General features: G+C 44.2%; 1 protein-coding gene across 1 annotated transcript; it reads left to right on the top strand.

The window, feature by feature from the left end:
• The first annotated feature begins 265 nt into the window (after positions 1–265).
• Positions 266–9,319, top strand: lto1 (LTO1 maturation factor of ABCE1). The gene is made up of 5 exons (XM_080494700.1): positions 266–316; positions 401–506; positions 569–639; positions 973–1,090; positions 8,490–9,319. Exons 1-5 carry the CDS (start codon positions 267–269, stop codon positions 8,559–8,561), a joined length of 417 nt encoding a protein of 138 aa, XP_080350826.1. The 5' UTR covers position 266; the 3' UTR covers positions 8,562–9,319.
• The last annotated feature ends 1,638 nt before the right edge of the window (positions 9,320–10,957 follow it).

Genomic DNA, 10,957 nt, shown 5'->3' with positions numbered 1-10,957 from the left:
CGGCCCAGCTACAAGCTGCTTTTAGCAGCTCTTTTAGCATTACAGCTGCTTTTCTCACAGGGTGGCTAAAGTGAGTAATAGAGTTAGACGAGCTGCAGAACAGTGACACTTATATTTCCCTCTCTGCGGCTGGAGGCTGTAGCAAGAATGACTCAGTGAACGAGTTAATGAATGTGATAACTCGTGAGTCACCGTTCAGTAAAGTGACTCGCGGGTTTTGAACGATTCGTTCAAATTCGATCATCACTACTTCACAGAGTACAAACATGGCGGCCGGTGAGGAACTATTCGACAGCATCCTGCTCGCGGATGAAAAGTGATTTTCCGCCTGTGTGTGTGGTTTAGTGAGGGTGTTCTGGAGTCACCGTCCAAGTGGTTCTGGTCCGTGTGTGTCCGCCAGGTACCGAGGGGAGGGCTTCAGGGAGGGCTTCCAGCGGGGCACCCGGCGCGGCCTACAAGGCGGGAGGAGGCACGGAGCGGCGCACGGATCCCGCCTGTCGTCGGAGGTGAGTCCGCCTGTCCACCGACATCAGTCGGTCGGTCTGTAATTTCTGTGCTTTTCCTGTAGGTGTCCTTCTACCACGGGTTCGCCATCACGTGGATATGTCTCCTGGACCACGGCTCAGACGTGAAATCCAGGTATAGTATCACCTCTCACGCACTACAAATACTATTGTTACGATCAGTTTGTTTCAGTTCCACAAAACAAAGTAAACAGACCTTTTCACAGTAGAATGGTTTGTCTGGGTGAGCTGAATATAGTTTGTCATGGCTGATAGATGTAGATCATTTAATTCACTGTGTGTGTGTGTGTGTGTGTGTGTGTGTGTGTGTGTGTGTGTGTGTGTGTGTGTGTGTGTGTGTGTGTGTGTGTGTGTGTGTGTGTGTGTGTGTGTGTGTGTGTGTGTGTGTGTGTGTGTGTGTGTGTGTGTGTGTGTGTGTGTGTGTGTGTGTGTGTGTGTGTGTGTGTAGGAAGCGATTGAAGGCTCTGGAGGCTCTGCTGGGACTGACCCGAGGCTATCCTCTTAATGATCCCCAGTCTGTGAATCTCCAGAACAACACAGAGAAGCTTCGAGCCAAGTTCAGACAGGTAGGCCGCTCAATTCCACTACATGTCTTTCATAGTGCTGGAAATTCCCAGAGAGAATATATCACTTTTAGTGCTCAAAACGGCATGTATGTATCTACATGCGGAAGTAGAATCTGGTGGCATGAAGCCCGTTAACCAGTAAAAATCCTTAAATTAACTGTCATTGTATAAGCCACAGGGTTCAAAGCATGTGAAAAGTTACGGTAGTTTTTATGACAATTTGGTGTAATGTAGACATGCATACAAACTCGAATTACACGGTAGAGTGCAGACCTTTGTCAACTGCCACGTTTGTTTGTGGAACCAAGTTGGCATGGCTGGCGTGATAGATGTGGGCTCATATCAGTGCTAACCAGGTAGGTGGGGTAACCATATCACCGTGAAATGTGACAACGCTATGAAAACGGCTCAGCTACCAGGTTACAGAGAGGCTGCAAGGCTTTCTGGGAGATGTATTAGTATTAGTGCTGCTATTACTAGAAGATTTAATGTGATGAGATGGAACTTTTTTTGCAGTATTTGGGGATTTGGCAGGTAACAGTAAAGCAGACAAGGCTTTATGGATCTGAAATCTCCACAAGTTGGATTGGTCATTTCTAATTTTGTACAAGTCCCACGGACTGGCCATCGGAAATATGTACTAGTCAGTAGAAATCTGTACTGGTCTCGGACCGGCGTTAAGATCGACCCCTGATATTCGGCATGTGAATCTCCATCACTGACAACGATTTGATACTAATCTCGATACACTACCAGCAATGCGAGTCATTGAATCCCCTGGCGGTGCAATGCGATATGATACACTCCTGTTCCCGATTCGATACGATTCTATTTATATAAGATTCTATATTTGATATTAATTTGATGGCGATTCATTTCTATATGATGTGATTTGGTTCAATACTATATGATTCAACATGATGTAAAAAAATTATACCAAAAATGGAAATAGAAATTAAGAGGCTGTCAATCTGTATTTTTTATTCCAATCCTCATAAGCAGCAAATGTAGCAAAAAGTTCACGTTTTGCTTATAATCTACAAGGACTGTGCATCGCTTATGCATCTTCTTTTTGGCCTCTTAAAAAGCACAAAACAAAAACCAGGCCTTTTCACAGCATTGGGATTTGGAACCAGATTCAATATAAGGGACAGGAATCGGTTCCTCACATTTGGAACTGGTTTTATCACACTGTCACAACTTAAACAGTAAGACAACAACAATCACTATCAATGAGTAACTTAAAGTGACACTTTCAATAGGGCAATGTCCATATTCCTGTCTGCCCGACTGATACTAAAATAAGATTTCAAATATATATAATACAAATATTGATAACCTTTCACAATTATGGTAGGTGTTTCACAACTGCTTGTGCAAAAAGCGAACCATTATTTGGCAGAAGCAGCTGCTGTAAACAGACTTCACTGAGTGTCTGACTCACTGAATCATATTCAATGTAACGCAAAAAATAAAATAATAAAAAATAAAATCTACTTTTGAAAACAGATTTGTATATTCAATGTAAAACAAGAAATAAATAAATAAAAATAAAATATACTTTTGAAAACGGATCTTTAAATCTTAAATGCCATTCTCACTACTAACACCTAACCTGGTGGTTTATTTCATGTGTCCTTGTTATCCCCCGCCGTGGCCGATAGGCCCCGAAGGGGGATCTTGAAACAGTCTCCGTACGTCCGTCCGTTCGAACGTTTCTACCTATATCTGGGCAACCCCTGGGCCCACAGTGACCAAACTTCACATGTGGATACATCTCAGAGGGGGAAGGGATACTATGGTGACCTTGACCTAATTTGCATATTAAGTAGGTCACAGGGTCACGAAGTGCTTAAAAACACATGTTGGGCTCTGGAGGCCTAGGTTTTTGAGCTAGGGCTCTGAAATGTTATACACACCTACTAGTACTCTGGGGACACCCTCCAGCATACCAAGTGACCTGACCTTGAAGATTGGTAGGGTCTGAAGTTTGCTCGTCATGGTTGCAAAATTACGGAGCCCCTCTGGTGACATTGGTGGAAAAAAAAATTATTGCTTAATAACGCGTGGCCACGCGTTATTAAGGCGTGGTAACGAGATAAATAAGTCGTGGCCACGCGTTATTAAACTGCCGCCAAGTGAGCCGGCACTCAATTTTACCTGCGCCAAAACGGAATCCTTCATAGGTTTACACCCAATTTCACTTCAGTGCAATACTAGGCATACTCCTTTGTTACTACAAGAAATATGAAAGAATATTACTGTAGGAATTTGGAGTAAAGTACTCTTACACTTGGAGCAAATTAACGAAAATAATGATTTCTCACACCTGTTTTCAAATTCCAATTAAAAAAGATTCTTCATAGGTTTATGCCTGATTTCACTTCAGTGCAATACTAGATATAGTCCTTTACCAGTACCAGTAATATCAAAGAATATTACTGTAGAGATTTGGAGAAAAGTAATGTCAAACTTGGATCTGTTGGTCGAAAATAATGGTCTTGCCTTCATTAATTTGTTCCAATTTTAAAAGTACTTTTCTCCAAACTCCTACAGTGATGTTCTTTGATGCTGCTTGCAGTAGTAAAGGAGTATGTCTAGTACTGCCTGAAGTGGAATCAGGCATAAACCTATTAAGGATTCCATTTTATTGCAGTTTGAAAATAGATGAGACCATCATTTTCGATCAACACATCCAAGTTTAAGAGTACTTTTCTCCAAATTTCTACAGTAATATTCTTTCATATTTCTTGTAGTAACAAAGGAGTATGCCTAGTATTGCGCTGAAGTGAAATTGGGTGTAAACCTATGAAGGATTCCGTTTTATTGCATTTTGAAATCAGACCATCTGTCTTTCTGTCAGCATTGCGGCCGTACGCTGACCTGTGTTTTACCGTAAAGGCGTTAATAAAAGCGCAGTTAAAATTGAGTGCCGGCTCACTTGACGGCAGTTTAATAACGCGTGGCCACGACTTATTTATCTCGTTCCCACGCCTTAATAACGCGTGGCCACGACTTATTTATCTCGTTCCCACGCCTTAATAACACGTGGCCACGACTTATTTATCTCGTTCCCACGCCTTAATAACGCGTGGCCACGACTTATTTATCTCGTTCCCACGCCTTAATAACGCGTGGCCACGCCTTATTTATCTCGTTCCCACGTCTTAATAACGCGTGGCCACGACTTATTTATCTCGTTCCCACGCCTTAATAACGCGTGGCCACGCCTTATTTATCTCGTTCCCACGTCTTAATAACGCGTGGCCACGACTTATTTATCTCGTTCCCACGCCTTAATAACGCGTGGCCACGACTTATTTATCTCGTTCCCACGCCTTAATAACGCGTGGCCACGACTTATTTATCTCGTTCCCACGCCTTAATAACGCGTGGCCACGACTTATTTATCTCGTTCCCACGCCTTAATAACGCGTGGCCACGACTTATTTATCTCGTTCCCACGCCTTAATAACGCGTGGCCACGACTTATTTATCTCGTTCCCACGCCTTAATAACGCGTGGCCACGACTTATTTATCTCGTTCCCACGCCTTAATAACGCGTGGCCACGACTTATTTATCTCGTTCCCACGCCTTAATAACGCGTGGCCACGACTTATTTATCTCGTTCCCACGCCTTAATAACGCGTGGCCACGACTTATTTATCTCGTTCCCACGCCTTAATAACGCGTGGCCACGACTTATTTATCTCGTTCCCACGCCTTAATAACGCGTGGCCACGACTTATTTATCTCGTTCCCACGCCTTAATAACGCGTGGCCACGACTTATTTATCTCGTTCCCACGCCTTAATAACGCGTGGCCACGACTTATTTATCTCGTTCCCACGCCTTAATAACGCGTGGCCACGACTTATTTATCTCGTTCCCACGCCTTAATAACGCGTGGCCACGACTTATTTATCTCGTTCCCACGCCTTAATAACGCGTGGCCACGACTTATTTATCTCGTTCCCACGCCTTAATAACGCGTGGCCACGACTTATTTATCTCGTTCCCACGCCTTAATAACGCGTGGCCACGACTTATTTATCTCGTTCCCACGCCTTAATAACGCGTGGCCACGACTTATTTATCTCGTTCCCACGCCTTAATAACGCGTGGCCACGACTTATTTATCTCGTTCCCACGCCTTAATAACGCGTGGCCACGACTTATTTATCTCGTTCCCACGCCTTAATAACGCGTGGCCACGACTTATTTATCTCGTTCCCACGCCTTAATAACGCGTGGCCACGACTTATTTATCTCGTTCCCACGCCTTAATAACGCGTGGCCACGACTTATTTATCTCGTTCCCACGCCTTAATAACGCGTGGCCACGACTTATTTATCTCGTTCCCACGCCTTAATAACGCGTGGCCACGACTTATTTATCTCGTTCCCACGCCTTAATAACGCGTGGCCACGACTTATTTATCTCGTTCCCACGCCTTAATAACGCGTGGCCACGACTTATTTATCTCGTTCCCACGCCTTAATAACGCGTGGCCACGACTTATTTATCTCGTTCCCACGCCTTAATAACGCGTGGCCACGACTTATTTATCTCGTTCCCACGTCTTAATAACGCGTGGCCACGACTTATTTATCTCGTTCCCACGCCTTAATAACGCGTGGCCACGACTTATTTATCTCGTTCCCACGCCTTAATAACGCGTGGCCACGACTTATTTATCTCGTTCCCACGTCTTAATAACGCGTGGCCACGACTTATTTATCTCGTTCCCACGCCTTAATAACGCGTGGCCACGACTTATTTATCTCGTTCCCACGCCTTAATAACGCGTGGCCACGACTTATTTATCTCGTTCCCACGCCTTAATAACGCGTGGCCACGACTTATTTATCTCGTTCCCACGCCTTAATAACGCGTGGCCACGACTTATTTATCTCGTTCCCACGTCTTAATAACGCGTGGCCACGACTTATTTATCTCGTTCCCACGCCTTAATAACGCGTGGCCACGACTTATTTATCTCGTTCCCACGCCTTAATAACGCGTGGCCACGACTTATTTATCTCGTTCCCACGTCTTAATAACGCGTGGCCACGACTTATTTATCTCGTTCCCACGCCTTAATAACGCGTGGCCACGACTTATTTATCTCGTTCCCACGTCTTAATAACGCGTGGCCACGACTTATTTATCTCGTTCCCACGCCTTAATAACGCGTGGCCACGACTTATTTATCTCGTTCCCACGTCTTAATAACGCGTGGCCACGACTTATTTATCTCGTTCCCACGTCTTAATAACGCGTGGCCACGACTTATTTATCTCGTTCCCACGCCTTAATAACGCGTGGCCACGACTTATTTATCTCGTTCCCACGCCTTAATAACGCGTGGCCACGACTTATTTATCTCGTTCCCACGCCTTAATAACGCGTGGCCACGACTTATTTATCTCGTTCCCACGTCTTAATAACGCGTGGCCACGACTTATTTATCTCGTTCCCACGCCTTAATAACACGTGGCCACGACTTATTTATCTCGTTCCCACGTCTTAATAACGCGTGGCCACGACTTATTTATCTCGTTCCCACGTCTTAATAACGCGTGGCCACGACTTATTTATCTCGTTCCCACGCCTTAATAACGCGTGGCCACGACTTATTTATCTCGTTCCCACGCCTTAATAACGCGTGGCCACGACTTATTTATCTCGTTCCCACGCCTTAATAACGCGTGGCCACGACTTATTTATCTCGTTCTCACGCCTTAATAACGCGTGGCCACGACTTATTTATCTCGTTCCCACGCCTTAATAACACGTGGCCACGACTTATTTATCTCGTTCCCACGCCTTAATAACGCGTGGCCACGACTTATTTATCTCGTTCCCACGCCTTAATAACGCGTGGCCACGACTTATTTATCTCGTTCCCACGCCTTAATAACGCGTGGCCACGACTTATTTATCTCGTTCTCACGCCTTAATAACGCGTGGCCACGACTTATTTATCTCGTTCCCACGCCTTAATAACACGTGGCCACGTGATTAAGCAAGAATTTTTTTTTCACCAATGTCACCAGAGGGGCTCCGTAAAAAATCCATGTATTTTCATATAAACATTTCTCCTCATTTCTCAGCAGTTCCTGGGCCCACAGTCACCAAACTTCACACATGGACACTCCACCTGGGGAGAAGGGGCACCATGGTGACCATGACCTCATTTGCATATCAGGTCACAGGGTCACTAAGTGCATAAAAACACCTTTTGGGCTCTGGAGACGTATTTTGACATAGCTTATGAAGAAGACCTTTCAGATTCTACATAATGATCTACTAGGACCCATGGAACACCCTCTAGTGTACCAAGTGTGCTGCTTTGTGAGAAAATAGAAAGCCCTCCGGCGGGGGATTAGCCCAGCAACGGCCTTCTTGTTTTTTTTTCCCCGCAAAGATTAGCTGGTCCACATGTTCATGAAGAAGCAGACTGCCACTGGTGTCACAATAATATAGTGATATGGTCAATATCACCTGCTGTGCTGACAACTCCTTCAGAGGAACACTTATTGCCAGTGTACAGGTTAGCAGCATGGCATTCTTTACAAACCACGTCTTGCGTCTTGTCAAGTTTACCATCTTTCTTGTAAAAACCAAAGTACATCTAAACGCTTGATTTTGTTTGAAGTGTTTCGGTGTGCCAAAGCTCTCATCTACCTACTTCCTACTGCTCTCGTGGACCTCTATGATGCTGCAGGACTGGCTTGTGGTTGTGCTTCCCGGCTGATAGTGCATTCAATGCACCTCGGAAACACAGGATAGAATGAAATAAAATGTGCAAAACGAATTTTCATGATGTATTTTTGAAAAAAGTACAATGTGAAAAAATTGATGCAACTGTGGATTTGACCGATGCAGGAACGCAGTGACCGATGTATCTCCATTTCACCCGTAAATTGTACCAATGCACAGTGAAGGGACAGATACACTCGTATCGCGCACGTTTGTATCTAGATACCAATTCATATTGATTAATCTCCACATACTTAATTTGTATGCATTTGTGTGTATATATATTACGGTTTGCCAAGAAAGATTCATTTAAGCAAAATTGGAAGGTAACAAGTTGTGATGGCCATTAAACATATTTTAGAGGTTTTGAGCTCTGCTATTATTTCAGCCATCTTTTCCGAAAATTGACCGTCCAAATGACGGCTTTCCACTGATTATCACACTCACACTAGTGGATGTGGCTGCCATGCAACCTGCTCAGTCAGTCCACTGGGTGCAGTTTGAAGTTCAGCGTCTTGCTCAAGGGCACTTTGACATGTAATTATTTGAGTGTCTCTTTCATTTTCAACTGAGTCTGTGTGGGAAGTAGATACAGTATGTGTTGGTTGCTAACCTCGTGACTGGTTTGCAGGTCTGCTCCATGCTGAACGTCCCTACTGACTTCAAGGAGTATGTCCACACTACAGAGGGGACGACCTTCTGAGGAGGAGGAGGAGGAGCAATGAAGTGCAGAGGACGGTTCTGCACCCAGAGAGGAGGCGGGACTCGGTCAGAGTCCCCACTCGACACACCCAGTGTGCTCATCTGTGTAGATTTGGTCATGTGGCGAGTCACAGAGCGAATTGAAGTTTAGTGCAGTGAAAGTAACACTAACTTTTTTTTTTAATAATTCATTTCAGATGTGATAATTTGATTTATTTATATATATATATAATGAAAACATTTAGAAAAAATAGATGATCTATATTTGACTACATACATACCATTTCCTGTATCCAATGAACATGCTGAAAAGGGGTAGGAAGAAGACTTCAATGGCCACATGTGAGAAAGTGTGTGGGTGGTATACAATGCTCAACAAAATAAAGAACACAAACAACACACTATATCTCCAAGTTGGTCATACTAGTGTGAAATCAGCCTGTCCAGTCAGGAACAATACTGACTATGAACAGTTTCACCTGCTATAGAGCAAATGGAAGAAACAGGTGGAAATGAGATGCAGTCAGCAAGACAACCCCTTTAAAGGCCTGGTTCTGCAGGGTTCACTCTTCTCATCCTTCCTGCCTGATCACACCAGAGTTCTGTCAAAGGTCTCAACAATAGAGGGTGCACCAGGCGTCTGCAACCCACAAGGTGCTCAGGTACAGCAGAACATCACCTCCTTATAGGGGGAGGCTATAAATGCCTTTTTGGAGGAAAAGCTCCCGGGAATGTGTTTAAGTAAACCTTTGTTGTACATAAAGAAGATATCTGAATGTTATTTATCTCTTTTTGTGGCTACTGGCATTTTATCAAATACATATATATACATTACATTATATATGCTTATAATTGTTATTTTGCAGACATTCAATATCCATCCTTGTATATCTGACATGTAAGGTTATTCTCATTTGGCTATTGGATCTAACCTGAGGGAAGTTCCATGGTCAAACGAAAGTCTGACTGTCACACGATCTGTCCTTGGTCTTGCCCAATAGAACCTTAAGATGGGCACCAAACTGTTCAGAGGTCAGCATGTTCTGCTTTCAACCTTCAGTGTTGAACATCCTGAAGACATGGCTTGTTCTCGTGATACTGAGGTATCTGGCATATGTAACTTCAGCTTTCCTTCTCTTGGTCTTTGTCTTTTAGTCATCTGTTGTATTCTGGAGGTACTCAACATGTTCAGCTTCTGTGAATGGTCCACCTTGGTCCTTCAGTACTGAGTTTTCTGTTTTCAACATGCAGCAGATGAGCTTCCTTCTTACTAAGCCCAGCAGCTCGAAGATCCTCCTCGTGAGGTTCTGTAGTCAGGTTCTATAGTATGGTACTTTAGTGTGGTTCTCTAGTGAGGTCGTGTGGTGAGGTACTGCAGTGACGTTCTCCAGAAGGCTGTTTGCAGTCTATTGTGGAAAAGCATGCATATTTGTGTGTATACTGTGAAGTAAGTTTATGATTATGTATTTCTTGGATGTTGGATCAAATGTGTTTTGAAGAAGGGCGTACCTCATTAGTGCCTCGGCTATGGCCATGTCACACAATTCCACTATCTTTTCTCTTCCGGAGGGCTTGGAAGAGAAAGCTGTGCAAAGAGGTAGATTTCTTGAAGAACGGAGGACTCTGAATTAGGGAATGACGGAGGTCGTTTCTTTAAAACTATTTGTCCTGATAGAACACGCCCAAAAAACTGAAGGATGGAGTGGCGTCTAAAGACTGCCAGGTGTCTGCAGGTTCTGAGACATCATAGAATGAACTGCCAGACCGTTGCAGAGCGTGTTTACCGATGGCAGGTTTTGAAAGCCGACGGTGTTGATAAGATCCAATCGAACATAGTTTGCCAAGTTGAGCAGCCCAGAGTTGAAGGAGCAGGCCTGGGGATCATGAGCATGATGGAGATGAGGTGGCATGGCAGGAACGGAGCTGCTGCTTGGTGAGGATGCGAGCGGGGTTGCCGACTGCACAACGTGGCAATTTCAAGCTCATTGTTGAGGGGGTGAATCATTTTGGGAGACAATTTGTTTGTTTGTTTATCTTTATTTATTTATCCTTCACTTTTTAGTCATTCTTTTCAAAATAATTGTGGGTGGTGGTGCCGAGAGGACTACCAAAAATGGACCTTTCGAAATCTCTTCCTTTAACATTGAGGAACGACTTCAGCATCCCTTAGCGCAGACTGAAGATTATTGCACAAGACAACGAATGAGGGCGAGATTCAATTGTGGGGGGTGGGATCAGCATCTCCATCTAGCTTGTCAGCAGAAAGAAACATGAAGTGCTCTAAACTTTCCTGGTAGATGGCTGCGTTGACTGTGGCTTTCAGAAAACCCAGTGGAGCGACACCAGTAGACGACACGGCAGCCCAAATCATCACAGACTGCGGAAACTTCACACTGG

Source organism: Blennius ocellaris (assembly GCF_963422515.1).
Source record: "Blennius ocellaris genome assembly, chromosome: 1".
In the NCBI taxonomy this organism is placed as follows: Eukaryota; Metazoa; Chordata; class Actinopteri; order Blenniiformes; family Blenniidae; genus Blennius; species Blennius ocellaris.
The sequence above is the reverse complement of the archived record's forward strand: the minus strand, read 5'-3'. Positions and strand labels throughout refer to the sequence as shown.

Excerpts from the sequence above, each read along its gene's own strand:
- lto1 (XM_080494700.1), top strand. The coding sequence starts at position 267 with ATGGCGGCCGGTGAGGAACTATTCGACAGCATCCTGCTCGCGGATGAA. Across the intron at positions 317-400 it reads ATCCTGCTCGCGGATGAAAA|GTACCGAGGGGAGGGCTTCA; the intron begins GTGATTTTCCGC and ends TGTGTCCGCCAG. Across the intron at positions 640-972 it reads GGCTCAGACGTGAAATCCAG|GAAGCGATTGAAGGCTCTGG; the intron begins GTATAGTATCAC and ends GTGTGTGTGTAG.